Below are 20,992 nucleotides of genomic sequence, written 5' to 3' on the forward strand. Positions count from 1 at the left end.
AAAAGAAAGTGAAAAGACAATGGGAGAAAATATTTACAAATCATTTATCTGATAAGTGACTTGAAAGCAGAATATATGAAGAACTCTCACAACTCAATAATAATAAAAAAAGACATCCCAATTAAAAAATAGTAAAGGATCTGAATAGACATTTCTCCAAAGAAGATATACACATGGTCAGTAAGCACATGAAAGGATGTTCAACATCATTAGCTATTAAGGAAACACAAATCAAAATCACAGGCAGTAACAATGTGAAGAAAGACATATATTGATGGTAGGAATGGAAGATGGGGCAGTCACTTTGGAAAACAGTTTTTCAGTTTCCTAAAATGTTGCACATAGTTATCACCTAACCAAGGAATTCCACCCTCAGAGAATGGACAACATCCCCATATTAAAACCTGTACACAGATACTCGGATATTCGTAGTATTACGCATAGTAGCCAAAAAGCAAAAACAACACAAATGATAGATGAATAAATAAAATACGTTACATCCACAAAATGGAATTGTATTCGGAAATAAAAAGGAACTGCTGATACATGGATGGACCTTGAAAACATTATGGTAAATGAAAAAAGTCAGCTATAAAAGATCACAGATTGTATGATTCCATTTATATGATATGTCTGGAATAGGTAGACCCATAAAGAAAGAAAGTAGATTAGTGGTTGCCTGAGGTTGGGGGAGGGACTGGAGGAGAAAAAAGAGAAGTAACTGGTAATGTGTACAGAGTTTCTTTTGGGGATACAAAAATGTTCTAAGATTGATTGTGGTGATGGCTGCAGAATTCACCACTTGGTGAATATACAAAAGCTCACTTAACTGTACAGTTTAAATAAGTGAATTTTATGGTATGTGAATTATATATCAATGAGGATATTATTTAAAAGAGAGAGAGAAATGAAAAAAAGAGTTCCTATACTAAAGAGTTTCTATTCTAAAGTTCTAAAAGATTCTAAAAAATTGAAAGATTTGTTTTGTCTACAGGCCAGAAAAGCCCACTACTATTGGATAAAATATCAAGTATAATTTTAAATTTTGTCTTAGCGCTTCAGTTTGACTCATGCACTAATTGGTTCTTGATTCCAATGTCTCAAAATCTTGAACTCAACCTTCTTCATCTGCATCATCCTAGAATACCATTAGAGGGATTTATACATTTAACTTTGAGCACGGTATTTTTCATATCCGGTTGCCATATGTATGTTTTATAATCTGCTTACCTCTTCTCCTCTTCTCAGGAAAGGATAGCCAACCTTACATGTGAGATTATGATTGGATTCACAACTGTCTTTTTGGATAGCCTTGGAAGAAAAAGTAAGAATTAGAACAGACACACAGGTGAAATGCTTGGGCTTGGTTTTTCCAGATTTTTCCCAGCTGTGCCTTGGACTCTGCCTTACTAAGATTTGTCTCTCAGTTTAGTTGGGAAAGTCACAGCATTATGGGATCACCTGTCTCACCAACCATGGGAAATCTGAAAACATTACTTGAGGGAGACTGTAAGGCAAAGCACATCACATATCTTGTCTAGGTGTCCCACTGCACAATGGACGTATTAACAGCATGCGCCACATAGGATGGATGAAATAATCCACACATATCAGACTGCCACGTGGAAGCCCACAGTGAGTGGCTGGCTGTCGTGAGAAGAGTTTCACTCAGTGATAAGAGCACAGGTTCAGACCTGAGACCACCAGGAGTTCAATTCTGACTCCATCACTATTAGCTTTCTCCTTGTCAAGGAGAAAGGCTCACTTCTCTGAGCCTGATTTTCTGTTAAGTGAGGTCAGTCATACTCAATTTTATCTAACTGTAAATGTCACTGAATAGTAGGAGACTTGCCAGTATTTTGTGTACGAATAAGAGGAGGGGAAATGCTGCCAGGTAAGTAAATATATCAACTGTAAAATGCGGTTACAGTAAAGTTAAAATGTAACCAAAAGGGTTTATCTTAGAATCTCTGTAGTACAAAAATACCTAACTACTTAATGAGAATTGAGTAAATGGAATGCTTAGAACAGTGCCTGGAACATAATATGACTCAGGAAAAGGCTGTCATTATTATTACTGTTTTTATTGTTAATAGAAGTAGGGGAGACACGTTGTTTATTTTTATAGTCCTCCCTCTCTTCCAAAGCCATGAAGTTAGTTGAAGAGGATACTGGCAATGATTTTTAATATAGTCCACATTCCAGAGAAAAATTCAGTGGTAACATTTTTCTAGCATCACTTTGCACAGTTGGATTTACAATTAACATTCTTTACTGAATCTAAAATATGAGGTAGTAATGGAGGTCATTTTTTAAGCCTCTGTTAGTCATCATGTCCTTAAGTGGTATCCTAATAAATAGAGAGTAATATCAGTGAAAGTCTGAATTTACAGAAACTGGACAATAGAGTTCTAATATTGTATTAATCATACATATTACTAATTCATATACATATAGACAGAATTGTAAATAAGGGGAATTCATTCAGAGATCAGAATTAAAAGCAAAATTCAAATGTGAAAGTACTAATTATTGCTGATATAGCATCTTATGCAGCTGTCTGATGAAAAAGATGAAAAAGAATTGTTATGACAATGACATGTTATATAACATCTCTCTTTCCAATGTAAGGATTTTACATAGAAAATGAGAAGTGGTACCTTTATTTTTCTTCATGTAAATATTTTTTTGTTCCATACGTACATTCCTTTCTCTGCACCTCTGTTCAACTGTCTTGACTCTGTTATGTGTATATTTTTCTTTGGGTTTGTCTCAATTTCTGCTATGTAATGCCTCTATAAAATGTATGATTTTGATACATCAGTGATCCTATCCTCATACTGAACCTAAGAAAAGTCATAGATCTCTAAAGACATTCATCAAAAAAAAAAACTTTAAAAAAAAGTTTCATACTTTCACCATTAGTGAGTACTAATAATTTGTCCAAAATGCTCTCTATTCTTCTAAACCCAATAAAAACAATTAGTTCAGTAGCAGGAAAAGTCAGCTCAATAAATGATTATTACAAGAATAAACAAATATAAACTAAAACTTTACCTCAATTCCTGAAAAAATTAGATTTGGAGAATAGTGCATTATGGTTCTGGTGTTATAGGCACTGTCCTTTTTATTTTTGACTGTGAGACTAACATTGAACTTATCATTATGAGACCTGACAATAAGCAGGTCCTTTTCTGCAGTGGATACTTTCAGGGCGAGGTCCGAGATACATTTATCCTTGTTTCCACAGTCTTTGGCGAAAGGAATCTGAAAATGGTCACAGGAAAGTGTTTTTCAACATTTAGTTAAGCATGATTGAAAATTACTTATTAACCTGCTTGGTGAAGTGACACATTGCCAAACTAAGTTAAGCAACTTATAAAGAGAACAGACTCCGCTGCAGAAGTCATGAGGAATTTTAAGTTTATTCCTATAATTTATAGGGAAAAAGAATAAACTTCTGAATATAAATTCTTTCAGTCCCTTAGAGAACGCACAGTTTTCACACATGTTTTTTGCTGGCTTTAGTCTGCCAGAGTAGAATAGTTTCAAAAAAATCAAGTCAAGGGGCACCAGGGTGGCTCAGTGGGTTAGAGCCTCTGCCTTCGGCTCGGGTCATGATCTTGGGGTCCTGGGATTGAGCTCTGCGTCAGGCTCTCTCCTTGGCGGGGAGCCTGCTTCCCCCTCTCTCTCTGCCTGCCTCTCTGCCTACTTGTGATCTCTCTTTCTGTCAAATAAATAAATAAATAAAATCTTAAAAAAAATCAAGTCAAGTACTCTAAGATCTAAATTTATGAGAGAACACTTCAACACTCAACTCCCGTTATGAGATTTTCTATTGAAAAGAATAAAAACCTTAGAAATGCAATAGGGCTCAGAGGTGATAAATGGTCAAACCACATAGCTAGAGTTTCCTTGACTGGTCTTCCCATTAAGCCCCACCCTCTTGTCTAAACCTTCACTAAGAGCCCTCCATTCTACCTCTCTTCTAAGCATCTCCCAACTCTCATTGCCACCATTACCTCTAGCCTAGCCATCCTTATTTTTCCCCGAACGAATGCAACAGATGCCTAAGTGGTCTCCTGCACCCACTCTTGCTCCAACCACGGTTCCTCCAATCACTCTCCACGCTGCAGGTGGAGTAATCCTTAAAAAGATATAAATCCAGTGCTATCACTGAAACAATTAAAACTACCAACAGCATCCCATTGCTTCAAGATAATCTGTGCAGTAGCATGAAGCCCAGAACAACCTGGTTCCTTCCTATGCCTCCCTCCCTATCCCACGTTACCTTCCCACCTCGCTCTTCAGCTTCAGCCACATTAGAGAGTTTAGTGCAGTTCCTTTATGCCTCAGACCTTTTACACACGTTTCTGTGCATAAAACACTGCTCCCTCCACTCCTATGAAGAGGATGGAAAATCCTCCTAGGCTTCAGGTCTCCACTTAAGTGTCACAACTTCTGTCTGCTGAGGCGGAAGTTCCCATCAAACAATTAAATTCTCCTCCAGACCACGTGCTTTAATCCAATAAGACCTGTTTCCTAGGTTAGACTGTAAACTCTGAAGCTTGGTACATATAAGACACCCAATCACTATTCTTGAAAGGAAGAAAGTGAAAGTGAAAGATACGGGTGTAGAGAAAACGAATTCCCCACCCCGAATGTTTCCTCCACTGGTGCCACCCCATCTTCTACTTGCTCACTCACTCTTTTTCAGGGGCAAGACAATGGACTCTGTGGATTTGGAAGCAGGAGCGGGGGGAGTACAGCTCTTCCCACCTCTTCTGCTCTTGTGCCCATGGGAGCCATACATTCTTGCTCTCTATTTCCATTCTGCAAGTTTTATGAGGTGGGCCCCCTTGAAAGAGGCCTGAGATTGAGGAGCACTGCTGATGAATGCGCTTGGTTATCTGTGGTCTATGCCTTGTTCAGCAGGAGGACATCCAATATGCCCAAGCCATACCCGAACCCGGTGTTTATTAGTAATAAAGGGAATTCCTGTAGGCTAATCCATGTCCTTCTTTCAATTGGTCCTAAATTTAGGGAAAATAAAAATAGGTGCTATTTGTAAGTTCCTCCAACAATAGGAAGCCGAAGAGTTGAGAAAAGTCTAGAAGAGTCTCATTCCTTTTCTAAAAAAAATGAGTTAGGGTTGTATGTGTGTGTCTATATGTTTTAGGGTTTTTTTTCCCCCCAATATGTTCACATGCAGGCATTCTGAATTTAAAACAAAAATCCGACTTACATATTCATGTACTGAATTTGGTAGGGAATCATCAAGAACAGGCCCATTTTCTGGATCAGTGAGATTAAAATCCAAAGTTATCCTTACAGAGTCCCGAAAGTCATGCTTGTCCTACAGATCGAAACAGAACATATTTTATCATTGGTATCATATTTGCTGCATGTTCTGACCTTGTTATGTTATTCCTTCTTCTGCCCCTGTAGGTCAGGGTTACTGGAACATTTTTGTGCACCTGATCTGACACGATGCCATCAGGGTTTTGCTTCATTGGAGAGAAGCTGCCTTCTACCATGATAAGGGACACTGCTGAATGCAAAGGCTTCAGGATGACCAGTTGAGTCACCCGGCTTCTCAGCAGTCCTGCTGTAGTAATAGGATGTGCCATCCTTCGCCATGGCAGCATATAGCACCCGGGCTCCTTGCATCGGAATATCTTTTCTCTTGAGATCTTGAGCTAAAAACTGCCATGTAATACTTCCAACTTCAAATGAGCAAAGTTGCTTTAAATTGAGTTGGATTTCATTAGTATAATATATGGCTCGAATTGCAAGAATTTTATAATGTCAAATGATATGTAAGTAATATGAATGCAATCAATGTTGTTTTATAATATCATGAGTAACAGCCATCATTTATGGCGTGTCTGGGATTATGAGCTTTACACACATTATTGAGAAGTATTTCAACAGAGCTCCGAGATGAATAACTATTATAGTCATTATTTTACAAATGAAAACCCGGGCCTCTAAGAGACTAAACAACTTGGTCAAAATCACTTGGAATGTGGGGAAGCTTTAAGACAAATTCCATCCTGGCTGACTGACTCCAGAATAAATGTCCGTGTATCTATTAAAATCTAAAAGAATTTTAGAAATTTTGAAACTAGATCATTCCTTTTCCTACCAAGTGCCTACACATAGCTAGATTCTTCATTTTAGACAAATATACACTAGCAGGTTGAAGGCAGGGGCACGTCTGGTTTCACACCCTTTCAAATTTTATACCAGTTCTAATTCCTAAATGCTCAGTTCTGATGAAATAAATAGGAGGATAACTCCAGTTTTTTTTCTTTCTGATTATAGATTGATCTTAGTGTTGACAGATAGGTTAATTTTGATATATACTATGGGGAAAATTGACTTGAAAATCACTGAAGAAAAATACAGTACACTAATAGGTATGTTTCCTATCACTTTCCTCCCCTGACTATACATATGAATACATCAAGAATATAGAAATAAATCAGATGTGGGGGGAAATCGGCCTGTTTTCCTGTAAAGTTCCAGGATCATGTATAAATCTCAAGTCCGTCTTAGTCATTAAAATCAGTATTTTGTCATTACATCCACTCTTCCCTCTTTTTTTTTTTAAGTAACATGTGCATTATAAGAAAGTGTTAAAAAAACTCCTGCCCTTATTGGGAACATTCTCTCTCTCTATATAATGACTCAATAAAATGTATTTAAATGGTTCAAACTGGCTTCCTAGCCATCTTTGGAGATTAATAATTTGCTTCCCAAGCCTCCCTTATTAGTGTAATGGAAAGAAACTTAGGTAGCACAAAGTCTATGGATGATAGAAGATAGCAGATTTTTTTTCTCTTCGATTTAAAGTCAAAGAGTGAAACATATAGTTCAGTGGACAAGAAAGGACCCCCAAAAGAATATGGCCCAACAGTTTCTCCTCAGGGCATGTAAGCACTTACATCAAATGTGATACACATTTGACAGATGAGGCCCACAAAAGTTAAATGATGTTTTCAATTTGAAAGAATAAGTGAATGAATGCAAAAAATGAATGAATGAATGAATAAATGAATGCAGGTTTCTTATCAACTAGTCCCATGTGCCTTCTACTATTCCATAATATACGGATAACTGATAACACACGCAGGGAAGATGAAAGATGGTTTTATGAAATGCATCTGGAAATTAGAAGATCAGGCCTGTGATTTTCTGATAAAGTGACCAAATAAATGAAGTTTACTTCATCATGTGCACTTTGAAATAAGACATTTATGCTTTATTCTTGATTTGGAATAAAGCAGTTATAACATATGATTTACTTGCCAACATGTAGAAGGAGAGCTTAGTGCATTCTGTTTCTTCAACTGTGATGTTTCTTTGAATCTTTCTTTCTTGAGTTCCAGAGAAAAAACTTCGTGATATTTGTCTTAGTGAATCTAGTGTGACGCGGTACTGCATATCTGGAAACAAAATGAGAGAAATATTTGCCTGGGGTGATTTTCATATGGTTCAGTTCATTAAATTAGCTTTATAGCAAAATCTCTTGAGCAAACAGTCAACAGAAAGTTTCTATTACTCAGCTTGTCTACAATATTGTAGTACAATGGTAGTTCCAGTGATGACGATAACCTTCAGAACTACTTTCTGTGTGTGTGTGTGCATGTGTACATATGCATACCCACATACTCATACAACATGAACACCAACAAAGAAACTAAATTTCTGATTATGCATGTGTTTATCGGGTTTTCACTTAATTTTTTTTTAGTTTAGCAATGTTGAAGCCCTGTTTAGAATATTGATTTTATTTCAATAGACAGAAAAATATGCACTAATGAATTCTTATCTGTTTTATGAAAAAGTCACTTCAGACTCTTCAAAGCATGTAATAAAAGAAGTTTACCAAATAAGTTTCATAAAATAGGAGTACCAAAATAAAAAACAAGTTAAACCTATACTTTCTAAAAAGGCAATCATTCTACTTATTTGACCGCTGATTTTATAAAAATAAATGAGACTGAAATAGTGCTGTATGTAGAAATGTAAATCATATTTTATGTTTCTATACCTAAAACTAGTCAGAGGGCTATTGGCAAGCATAATTATACACATGAAGAGCAAACTAAGAAAAACAGACCTTAAGGATTAATGATTTTTCATATTCTATTTACATTTGGTTTATAGAGTAAATTACTATTTTGCAGCCAATGACCTCCACAGGTCATTTGACTCCAACATATTTCAATATCATTATAAAAACACCCCAGGAAGTGTATGTGTAGGGAGGAGGACATTCCTAGACTGTGCCTGAGAACACACACACACACAATATGTCTGACGCTCAAAAACCAGGATCACGTTCTGAGTGGAGCAAAGAGATCTCAGAGAGTGGGCTGGCAAAGCATTCACGCCCTTTGCAATAGCAGTCCTAGTAAAGAGAGGGCAGGAGAAGGAAGAGAGGGTTTGTGAAAACCCACACGAAGGACAACTGGGCTCCTGGAGTGCCCAACGTCCAAACTCTACTTCTGAGCTGGTATTATTATTATTGTTTTTAGCACATCGTAGTCTGTGGTAAATGGGAGAGCCAGAGGGGAACCATGGACTGTGGAGACCATTGCATATAAGCATATAGTTTCTGCTCCAGATTTTATTGGTTCTGTAACATATTCTCTCTTCAGTAGATTTTTTTTTTTCAAGAGTCAACATGTTCACAGAGCAAATCTGATATGCAGATCCCTATCATCAGGGAAAAGTACAATATCTTACTGGAAGTCCTCATGTGGGAGCAAATGTATTGTTCTCTTGCCCCAAAGTACTTGGTACACATAAGACACTTACCAGCTACAAAAATTGTGTCTTCTTTGGACTTTAATTTCACATCGAAACACACGGTAGCATTTATGCATACTGTTTCCTTTCCTTCCACCCGGCAGTTTTTCTTTTGGATATTCACTTTATTGGGTTCAAAATTCATGGTCACTTTAACTACAGCCACATCTCGGGACCTACAAACAGAAACAATGGCGATGACTCCCCAATCTTCATATTTCATGAACGCCATCATTATGGGAGTGCAGTGCGAATGCACTGATGGGGATTCTTTTTTGTGTATAGTTGGGTTCTCTTTGGTGATTTTTAAAAAAGATTTATTGTTTTAATTATTTTTAACAATTTTATTTATTTATTTGAGAGAGCGAGTGAGAGTGAGAGAAAACATGTGCATAAGCAGAGCGCAGTGTTTTCTCTCCCCAGGGAGGCCTACATACCTTCTTCCTTCCTCTAGTAAGATGGTATTTAAGTCCGAATTCTAAGCCACCTCAAAGAATTACTCATTTTTCTCTGGCTATCTCCCATGTATACATGGGGTGTGCATGTTAATAAACTTGTTTGTTTTTCTCTTGTTAATCTGTCTTTTATTATGGGTTGTCAGCCAAGAGCTCAAAAGGCTAGAAGGAAAATTATTTTTCATTCCTTACAGTTCATAAGCCAAAAATCTGTTTTGCCTGTGATGGAAGGAAGATGGAACCACGTGCTCAGGTGCAACCTCAGAATCAAAACGGTGTTTTGGGAATCTTTGAGTTTGTTCCCAATCTGGAAAGAGTCCCAAGGCCTGTGGACAACTCTTGTGCACTGTAATACCTGTACAGGCAAGTACAGGTACTAGGGATACGTATCTCGTGAATACATAAGTCTTTGATTTGCTTTTGCATTAATTAAAAAATTCTAATTATTTTTATTTTAAACATTTTAGCCATAGAAGACAGGGAAACATAAAAAAAGGAAACAAGGAAAACAGAAATCATTTGTAATTCTACCACTCAGCAATAATCACCATATTTGATGTGCTTCTTTTTCTCTGCAGAATGTATCTCTATATGTATAGATGTGTGTGTGTGTGCACACGCGTGTGTATAGAGAGATACACACATCCATATACATCCATACATACTTTTAAAGCATCATAATATAATGAACAGATTTCCAATATCTGTATTTTTCTGGGAACATTAGTTTTAATGGCAAGATACTATTCCAACATATGCACGTGTTGTAATCTATTTATTCGGTCCTTCATTAATTTATTTTAAAAAATATAGTTCCTACCACAGTGCTGTGATGACTCTAAAGATTATATATCTTCGATGTAGATTAAACCTTTAAAAATTTTTAGGAAGCAAATTCCTTGTTAAAAAGTATGAATATTCTAAGGCTCTTTAACACTTATTGGCAAATAAGTGAATAGAATAGAAATACCTTCTAATGCATTTTAACCAGTTTGCTCTTTCACCAGCAATGAACTAGCATATCTACTTCCCTGCTCATAGTTTGGATCCTTCAGGAATGAGGCTGCCTTGACCACTTTCCACCACACATTCCTCTGCCCCAACAAAGTCTTTAAAGGGGGTTATGGTGCAATTTATTCCACAAAATGGGGCTCTTCATATCTGCTCCTGAAAGTCCTCAATTGGGGTGGGCTTCTGTTTATTGCCTGCCACCTATATCCACTCTCAATCCCTCCTTTGGCATTGTAAATCTTGGTCTTCGTGTCCCTGTCTGTTGGTCTGGTCCCTTCTGCTGGGTAATGACAGGGTACAACTCTGTCATTTTGGCCCATCAGTGATAAAGCACTGGCTGGGGATAAAAGAGGATAAGTCTTCAGAGCTTTTTTAAGAAATCTTTGAAACAAAACTGGAGAGTAAAAATTGCCCTTATAATGTATGTGTGTGTGTGTGTGTGTGTGTGTGTGTGTGTGTGTGTAGTGTATATATATATATATATTTTTAAAAGATTTTTAAAATTTATTTGACAGACAGAGATCACAAGTAGGCAGAGAGGCAGGCAGAGGGCGGGGGGGGGGGGAGGCAGACTCCCTGCTGAGCAGAGAGCCTGATGTGGGCCTCGATCCCAGGACCCTGGGATCATGACCTGAGCCGAAGGCAGAGGCTTAACCCTACACTAAATATTTTTTGAGTTAAGGTTATCATAATACATTAAGCCAGGATTAACAGTTTAAACTGTATCCTTTGTTGCTGACACTGGTGACTTCTGGTTTGGAGCCCTGCTTCTGGGTGAGCCCTCCCCAAAGTCATAGCTACTTGCTGCCCAGCACTCTCCTTTCTTAGGCACCACATTACAGTTCTCTTTTCCCCCTACTGTACAGTTAAGACATTTTTAACATAATGGTTATTATCTGTGTATAGTTTAGTGTACCATTTTTATTTGACCATAAGTTTTTAAACATTATCTCTATTTTTAGTTAGAATTTTTTTTTTCAAATTTTAAAGTTGAACTAGAGTATATAATATTATATTAGTTTCAGGTTTGTAACATAGTGATTCAATAATTATATTCATTATGCTATGTTCACCACAATAAGTGCAGTTACCATCTATGAATGGTATGGTAAAAATATTATATATATATAAAATATATATTGCACATGTTATATATATACACATTTATAATAAAAACACAGGCAATGATGCACAATTATCTAATTATACATATTAGGTAAATGAGTGAAGAGTCAATTACCCTAAAAAGTTTGTGAACTACTCTGGGTCGCCTGGGTGGCTCAGTGGGTTAAAGCCTCTGCCTTTGGCTCAGGTCATGATCCCAGGGTCTAGGGTCCTGGGATCAAGCCCTGCATGGGAATCTCTGCTCAGTGGGGAGCCTGTTTCTCTCTCTCTCTCTGTGCCTTTCTGCCTACTTGTGATCTCTGTCTGTCAAATAAATAAATAAAATCTTTTAAAAAGTTTGTGAACTGCTCAAAGTTAGGCATGTTTTCTTGTTTATTTAATTCTCTATGAAGCCCTCTTCTTTCCTCTTCTTTCCTAAAACAGAATATCTACCTTAGCGCCAAGCACATAATAAATACCCCAAATTAAGAGGTGGTTCTACTTATTCCTTTCATATGGTTTCTCCATTTTAAGATCTGATGACTCCTTCAGCTTCTTTAACTACATAACTTTTATCTAAATAATGGGGTACAAAAGAAAACAGGTATTTGGTATGACAGGAAATCCAATCATATTCTGAGCTATGAAGCTATTTGTGAAATATGAAGCTATTTCTGAAGTATTACCTGATGAATTGGCTGTTATTAAAATACATACCAGAAGAGGGCAGCACCACCAAGGCCTCCAATAGTCACATCAGTCAGACCATCTCCATTTAAATCCATTTCTCCATGGATAGACTGGCCAAAAAATTTTAGTGTCTTGCCATCTCCACCTGATGGAATACGCTGTGAAAGTCCCAACAGAGAGTTTTTATGCCAGAAGTGTCTCTTCAAAAACAGTTTCAAATAAATCTGAGAACTTGGATTGGGCAACAAAAAACAAAAATTAAAGATCTTTTGGAAACCCGCCTAAGAAGCCCCTCATGTGGTGACAAGCTGAATTACTCAGTTGTTACCAAAGGTTATTCTTTTTATAGTGCAGACAAAATAATCCAGGGTTACTGACACCAGAGAGAGGGGAAAAAAATTTTATAACGTCATCTTGTCTAATGCTCAAGGAAAACATTGTGAGTAATTGGCTCTCCTTTCTAGTTCCCACTCAGTTCCATAACGCAGATATATTTAAAGATACTGGAACCTTGAAAACACATCACACATGCAAGAGAGGGAGCAGAAGTTTGTCACAGGGGTCAGTTTGGGGTTTACTGAATTTGGGGGGGTAGCTATAAATAGCACATGCCATCAAAAACATTTCCCAGTATATGATCTTCTTTGCTAAAAGTCAAGGGCGCTATAAGCTTAATAGGTACAAATGAATATGGAGTTCTTGATGACTGATTTGTCACATACCCGTACAGAATGTGTTTAATATTCATACTTCCTGACTTAGCTTTGGTTCAAACTGATAATACTTTAATAGAACCTGATGGCAAGGAGACAGGACTGACAGACCCTCCCTAAACTTGAGGTCTTCTTGAAAACCATAAATTAAGAAGCCAAATAAGGCAAACCAAATGGACACATTTTTCATGCTGAAAGGTTTGCGGCTCATTGGGAAGTATTTCCTTATTTTCAGCAAACGAACCAGAAACATCTGCCTCATTGGTCTTGGTGGAGCTCTTTCAGTTTGATTCTGGATTATCGCATACACAAACAGCACCTCTGGTTACTATGGAAACAAGCGAGCACATCCTCACCTATCCTTGGGAAAGCATTTTGCCAATAATTAAGCAAACTCAGCTGTAATATTCTTTTTTGTTGTTATTTAAAGCTGCACTTCGAGTAACCACCATTTTACAAAATAAATTTCTTACAACAATCTATCCTCTTATTAATGATTTAAACATCTTCTTTTTTTCTACTGCAAACACCATTTCAGTAAGTTTTCAGGATTAATAGTGAAGGAATAAAGTGGCCGAACACAAGAAAGAAATGCCTCCCTGCAGTTCCTCCTTCCGTCATGTTCCCGTGGTTAACCTTGCCTGTTTTCAGTTAAGTAATGGACTTTTGAATTTTTTGAGAACAGATAATTTACTAAGTGGATGAAAGTTTGTTACTGAAATATGCCCTTTAGTTTATTGTCTCACTAATGTCATTATGACTTTATGAAAAATAAAGTACAACTTCACTTGAATGGATTTTGAGAATTCTGTTGACGATAGTACAAAAAGAACAACTATAAAAAAGAAATAATTGATGTTCTGATTTTCTTTTCATGTTATATAAGTAGTTCAATGCCTAATTACTTATGGTTACTTAAAAACAGACAATTACATTAGAAGAATTCCTTTAAACTCTCCTACTTTTATAGTGCATTAAATGCTTCTGCAAATTGGTATTTTTCTTATGCAGGAAAAAATTGCATTTATGGATTAGAACCATTAACTGATAATAAATTTAAAACCAGAACAACAAAAATCCCCTGCAAGTTAAGCTTATTCAGATTTTTTTCCAAGAGGGATTATTTGTGAGGAAATTATAAACCTTCAGGAATCCAAATTCAGTTCATAAAAACATACCAATTTAATTCATAAACATAAATGTTGTGCAATTTTGTTAAAACACAGATATTGAATATAAAAACAATAACCTCATCTTCTTTATTCGCTAAATCATATCATTATTATTCTCTTATTTAGAAAGTGGTATCCTCTTTTTAGGATCAGGCACACTGCAACTGTTAAATCATATCGTTAACAAGTGTTCATTTTTTTGGTTCGTGTTTGACTATTCTGAGAGTTCAGATCATGGAGATGCGGCAAATAACAACAGAAAAATAAGACCACAAAACCCAAAACGAGATAAAAGGATAAAATACATAATAATGCTCCTGTAAAGGAACCTTAAAAGAGAATTAAATCTAGTTTCCCAATAAAGTCAGAAGAAAAAATAATCAAATAACTCATGAAGCAAGACAAGAAGCAAGCCTAGCATTGAACGCACTTATCGTTTAAGGGTGGGAATGTGTAGGTTTAACTTCTTACTTGTGCGTACTCCTTCCTGATAGTTTTGCCACTCCCATGATAAATGTACACGGCTCCCCCATGATCATCTTCCAGGGGTGCTCCTATCACAATGTCATCAAACCCATCAAGATTGAGGTCTCTCACTGCAACGACCGCTGTTCCGAAACGAGCCCCGCATGGCTCATTTTTGTTTTCTTTTGTGCATGAATTGTGCTTCAGAGATGAGCAGCAAGTCTGCTTAATGGGCTCCAGGCTCATTTGATATTCAAACCTTGTCTGGAAGAAACATAAACAGGATACTTATGGATTTCTATCATTACTACAGCACAGTGAAATTTTTAAGTACGTGCTAAATCACCACTGTTAAAAACCATTTGTACATCAACAGGAAAGTTTGTAAAATTTCTTAAAAAGGGTGCTTGTCTAAGAGCCAAGTTAAATATTTTAAAGAACAGACTGTAGAAGTGGGGAAGAAGGCATATTGAGGATTATAATGGATTCTCTTTTTAATGGAACTGGGTGAGTAGAGGACTCCCAGAATGTTTTTAAAGCCAAAGAACTGAATGTTTAAAATCCTTAGTTCAGATCTTTATTCTTCCTTCATCCCAAATCTGCTTCTTTGAAAAGTCTCTATATAGTCTCCTTTATAGGGCAAAAAGGAAATTACTCTATCCAAAAACCAAATTTTTCTCAAAGCTATCGAGAGCAAAAAACAAAAACAAAAACAAAAACAAACCCACAAAGAAACCCCCAAAAGCCCAACAAACTCAGTAAAGACAGGGCTAGTAATGATGGACAGGAACACAGGTTCCAGGAAAAAAGGAAAAAAACAGCATAGGACCAAAAAAATTGATAAGAGGAAGCAAACAACATGATAGGATGAAAGATATAATTTATGAATTTAAAAATTAGTTGGAGAGACTCTAAGAATTTAAAAAGCTAAATAGATGAATACTGACTTTGCTATAGACAACGAAACAAAACAAAAAATGCTTCTAATGAAGAAATCAAGAATTATTTCACCTAACATGTGATGTCCAAAGTCAGGAGCGGCAAACAAAATCTCACTCCAGCCCACTGAAGTATTTTCCAAAGACTACAGAAGTTTGCTGAAACTGGTGTCACAGCCTTAAAACACACAACTCCATAGTCTCCTTACCTCCCCTACTTTAACTGTTTTGACAGCTCATGCAGGTTTTTTTTTAAATTTTTAATTTTTTATTAACATATAATATATTATTTGCTCCAGGGGTACAGGTCTGTGAATCGTCAGGCTTACACTCTTCACAGCACTAACCATAGCACATACCCTCCCCAATGTCCATAACCCAACCACCCTCTCCCTACCCAACTCCCTCCAGCAACCCTCAGTTTGTGAGATTAAGAGTCTCTCATGTACCTAAAGCAGTTTTAACTGTTAATGTTCCCAACAGCTCCAGGCCAGAGCGATAAATGGCTGCCCTGTGAGTTTATTTAGCAGTTTAATGAAACTTATCTTTATTTTATATTTTCTGCTAAAAAAGAATAGCTCACATCTCCAAGCAGAAAATACCTAACGGTTTAAACTACCTTACTAGAATTCTAAAATGTTCATTAAAAAACTGAGGAGTTGGTGGGGGTAAAGGAGCCCTGAAAAATTCTTTGTTCCTTTTTCCAAAGTGAGCACAAAATTGGAACTGCGTTACTTATTTGAAATGGGAAGAAAGGGAGAGCTATTCCTGAAATTCGACCAAACTCAGAGCTACCATTACCTGATTCAGAGCGTACACATAAACTTTCCCTTGTTCCTCTTTCTCTGTTCCCATGTACATGGGAGCTCCAACCAGAAGAATGTCCGTATTAGAATCTTTATCAATGTCAACCGTCGTTAACACACTGCCGAAGTAGGAACCAATCTAGGGTACAAAACAAAACAAAATAGTCTGATGAACATTGGAAATTCTCAAGATAGCTAAAAGCCTGCACTTCTTTTACTTATCCTAATCTAGGAGAGTATTTGAGATTCAGACAGACATAGAAATAAAAATAAAATATAGAAATGGACTCTACCTGAGAGCTCTTTATTGGCTCTTGTGGCGGGGTGGGGGGGGTGGGGTGGGGGGGTGGGTGGAGGGGCTAGTAAACAGGCAGACCCACCCTTGAGGGTAAACAGCTGTCATAGATTGTGCAGCCTCAGTGTAAGAAAAACGGCTTCCTTTAGATTTCATCCTAGCATTTCTTTTTTTCCCAAAAAGTAGAAAAGATAAGTAATGCCACCATGATTTTTTTAAGGAAATAAAATGAGATTAAGCAATAAAAGGTATTCTAGGATGGCTTCAGTATAATGTTTATATGTATAATACATGTATTTATATGTATTTACGAAATAGATACATATATGTATATATGTATGAAAAATAGGAAATAAAATACAATAGGAAGAACTGATTTGTCTTGGGATACTAGTGCAAGGAATTTCACCTTGTCGACTTCGAAGATTGTTTACTCATGCACCTGATAAATTATTGAACACTGCATCTGAAACTAATGATGTGATATAAATTGGCTGATTGAATCTAAATTAAAAAAAAAAAAGACTGGAGCACTTGCGTGGCTCAGTCGGTGAAGCCTCTGCCTTCAGCTCAGGTCACAATCTCAGGGTCCTGGGATCGAGCCTCCCATTGGGCTCCCTGCTCCGCTCAGTGGAGAGCCTGCTTCCCTCCTCTCCCTCTCCTCTTCCGCCACAATGCTCTCTCTTGCTCTCGCTCTCTCTCAAATAAATACATATTTTTAAAACATTGTTTACTCAACAAATGGCTAAGTCTTGTCCTAGCACTTGTGGAAGATAGAAAAATATAAAAGGGGACCATCCCCTTGCAGCAACGTTTTGTTTTTTAAAGATATGGATGTATTTTGGGGGAAATGCGGGAGACTTACACTTCATTATCTAAATGCAATAACCTTTCCAAATTTTGATCTGTGTTTAATATTTGGTGCTCTTGATAACTGTCTTATTGAAACTTCCTGTTTTGGCTTCCATGATTTTAATTTTGCTCTCTTGATTCTGCCATAATATCACAGGCCACCCTTTGTTTTCATCTTTGCTGGTTCCTTTTCCTCATCCCGTGCCCCAGGTTTTGGTGTCCCCTAAGCTAAGATCTGCACTTCCCCCCATTCTCTTTTCTAGAAGGCCAATCCTTCCAAACATTTCTATTACTGAAAATTGCAAATTTCATTCTATTTTCCTCTCAAGGCTCCAGGTCTTCATTCTTAGACATTGCTAGACACTCAGACAACTGCTAGAGCTTGGCTTTTGAATGTCCTCTCCTCATAGAATATAAAGGATTTAAAAGGTTTTTTTTTTTTTAATTTTTCCATAAAGTTGAATTAATTACAAACATAAATAAAATACTGTAAGATGTAGCAACCTCAGGGCTTCATTCCCCCCTGACAATAGCCATCTGGAGCTGAGTGGGAGCTAAATGTTTAGATGGCTCATGAGTTGTCCAGACCATGGTTCCCACCACTTCCTGCCGTCTTCTGTGTAGTAGCTTTATTTATTTACTTTACATTCCTGACACCCATAACGATTTGAATTTGAGCTCACTGTTACAGGAAATTGTAAAACCAAATACCATTTAAAAAAAGTATCTACACTGCTTGAGTTGCTGACATTCTAATAATGGTGCCACCTTTCTCTCCGATTCCCAGGCTTGAAACTTAAATCATTTATAATTTAAATCATTAACTTTCATGAGCAATTTTTCACAAAATTTTCACTTCCTGTCTTGTAGACAATTAACAGAGTGATATCAGACCCAAAATGTCATACAAAATGCTTCGTTTTACAACCCTGTCAGTTCCTCCTTATTTATGTCTACTACACTCCTTCCTTTTCCGTTTTTATTGGTGATACATCATTTTAGGCTCTCCTCACCTTAGCCTTTTTTAGATGGTTGATGCACTTTCTGATTATGAATGTGGGCAAAGGGCTAACAAAACCCTTTCACCAAGTTTTATTATTTTATACATATGAGAATCTTTATATATGAGACTCTTACTTTTGGCTCACTTTAACTCTGTTCTCCTGGACATCTGTGGCGGAAAGGAGTTCAATTATATTACGAAGCAATATTGAGAGGGGTAAAAATAATCTCTGGTTGGGACATTGCATTTAAGGCTGTGGGGATTTACAGATACCTGATGGAGCTAACATAGGTTGGGCTTCCCAGGGTAACTCTGACAACCGCACACCCTTAGCAGAAGCCCTGGCAGCTATGTCTTTGGTGTCGTTATGAAAGATACTGGCTCCTGTGGGGCATTAAAGAGAGGGCAGCTCTGTCCTTGCCTGATGTGCCTGTCTCCTCTCACCGAAGCGGTTCTGGGCTGGGCAGCTGTGGGTATACCTGCAGGGGAGGAAGGCTGCTGCTGCCCTGCCTCGTGGAGTAGGTGGTGATGGGAGGAGGGTATAGGGCCAGTCTGGTGAGCTGGGATATTTAGTGAAGCCCAAATGACTGCAATGCAATACTGACCAACATCATAGATGTTTCAGTTAAAAAATATTTACATATATTTATATTTGCATATTGGATGCATTTCTCAAACTACTTTTATTATTCAATATCACCTAATGAGAATTTTTTTATTTTACATAACTTCCCATTACTTCCAGGAGAAAATCCAAATTCTTACTTTGCCATTCAAAATCTTACACAGCTGGGGTCTGAGTTACCTTTTTAACTGGCTCTTCTGCTCTTTCTACCTATCTACAGTCTATCTTTCCTTCTAGACTAGCAGCAATCTTATCTCGTATTAAGATTTTGGCACCAATCCTACCTTGAAACAATCTTTCCACCTTCTGCATTTACTGTCTATGCCATTGGCATTTTCCTGCTTCTTAATGTTTTAGATCTTTTTCTTTATATGTATATATTTGTACACCTGTATCTACATCATCATCCATCCATCTTACCTCCATATCCATGCAACTGATTAGGTCCCGAGGCCAAAGATGTAGGTATATTAGTCTCTGCAAGGAAGTTAACACTGGGCCCTGTTTAAGGTTGATGTTGACTATGAAAGTATTTTTTCTTTTTTAAAGATTTTATTTATTCATTTGATAGAGAGAGAGAGAGAGAGAGAGAGCACAACCAGGGGGAGCAGCAGAGGGAGAGGGAGAAGCAGACTCCCCGCTGAGCAGGGAGCCCGGTGTGGGCCTGGATCCTAGGACTCTGGGACCATGACCTGACCCGAAGATGGGTGCTCAACTGACTGAGCCATCCAGGTGTCCCAGTACTTTCTCTTTTTTAAAGTTTAGGACAGTTGAGCGTTAATTTAAATTTACATAGACTATACACGGATTAAATTAAAACAATAATTTTCAAGTTTACCTGTTCTCCACTGAGTGTCTGGAGAATCTTGATGTCTCCATTTTCCATCCTGTAGATGACAACCTGGCCCGTATGATTATACCTTGGCTGTCCAGCAATGTACAGCACATCTCCAGAAACAGTTGCGGAGTTCACTGTGTAACCTGACGAAAGAGAAATATCAGATATACTGTTGACCGCTTAACATCTGCACAGAATAAATTAAGATCCACTTTAAATGGCTGGGAGAATCATTTTTATATGTTTATATAGATTTCTCTTTTTTGGAAAATACTTATTTTTTATTGAAGGGAAGTTTGTCTCTGTAGAAGCTTTTAGCATGCTCTCTGATTATCTACTGTGACTGCTTTGTCCACCCCCCAACCTTGGTTTTTCATTGTTTAAAGGCACAAATGATGTAATAATGATGGCAGAAGAAGAAAAAAAAACCCACCCAAAATCCCTCATAATCCCAATTCACCACTTTGTAATAAATCAGTTGTACTTTACCTGGACATATTTTATAGAACCTAATAATTATAATAATTATTAATTTTATTTTATTATTTTATGTATTATTTATTTTATAAAATTAGTAATTTTATGCATTTGGCATCATAGCAAATGTAAGCCTTTTCTGTGTTGCTGCTGTAAATTTTTATTTCTTTTTATTTATTTGTTTTTTAAAGAGAGTGTGTGTATGCACGAGCGCACAAGGGAGGTGGAAAAGAAGCAGAGGGAGAGGGAGAGAATCTTAAGTGGGCTCCAAGGCCATTGCAGAACCTTAGGCAAGGCTCTATCTCAGGACTCTGAGATCATGACCTGAGCTGAAATCAAGAGTGACATATTTAACCGACTGAGCCCCCCATGTACCCCTGCTGTGGTAGATTTTTAAGTAGTAATTTTAAGTAGTTGATGTTTATTTCTCTGAGTTAAGGTATCAAGGGATTACCTTTCTACCACAAGACCACTCCTACCTAGTAGGAAATGGTAGAATTTTTAGGTGGTTTTTAATTTTTTGATATTATGCTTCAGGATACAAAGCATCCTTAACACTTAATTTTTTTTCTTTTGGATTTTTTGGTGATAAATTTCAAGGAATAGATTACTGGATCAAATTTTCAATTCTTTCAGTGTCTGGCAAATTTTTTTCCAGAACATTTGCACTAATTTATTCCATGAACAGCCAAAGTACAGACTAGTTTTATCAACTCCCCCCCCAACCT

At 37.1% G+C, this 20,992-nt stretch overlaps 1 protein-coding gene across 2 annotated transcripts in view; it reads right to left on the reverse strand.

Annotated features, from left to right (window-relative positions):
* ITGA1 (integrin subunit alpha 1) overlaps positions 1 to 20,992 on the reverse strand; it is a 177,742-nt gene that overhangs the window by 32,928 nt on the left and 123,822 nt on the right. For both annotated transcript variants that reach the window (XR_014309618.1, XM_082723222.1), the window contains exons 12-20: positions 19,788 to 19,930; positions 16,170 to 16,313; positions 14,437 to 14,694; positions 12,108 to 12,238; positions 8,830 to 8,996; positions 7,315 to 7,451; positions 5,246 to 5,356; positions 3,058 to 3,267; positions 1,231 to 1,311 (exon numbers count right to left, since the gene is read on the reverse strand). Coding sequence is in view for 1 of the 2 variants with exons in the window: in XM_082723222.1 (XP_082579348.1) it covers positions 1,231 to 1,311; positions 3,058 to 3,267; positions 5,246 to 5,356; positions 7,315 to 7,451; positions 8,830 to 8,996; positions 12,108 to 12,238; positions 14,437 to 14,694; positions 16,170 to 16,313; positions 19,788 to 19,930 (1,382 nt within the window). In the remaining variant the exon portion in view is untranslated. The remainder of the gene's footprint in view (positions 1 to 1,230; positions 1,312 to 3,057; positions 3,268 to 5,245; positions 5,357 to 7,314; positions 7,452 to 8,829; positions 8,997 to 12,107; positions 12,239 to 14,436; positions 14,695 to 16,169; positions 16,314 to 19,787; positions 19,931 to 20,992) is intronic.

Source organism: Mustela nivalis (assembly GCF_964662115.1).
Source record: "Mustela nivalis genome assembly, chromosome: 3".
NCBI lineage: Eukaryota > Metazoa > Chordata > Mammalia > Carnivora > Mustelidae > Mustela > Mustela nivalis.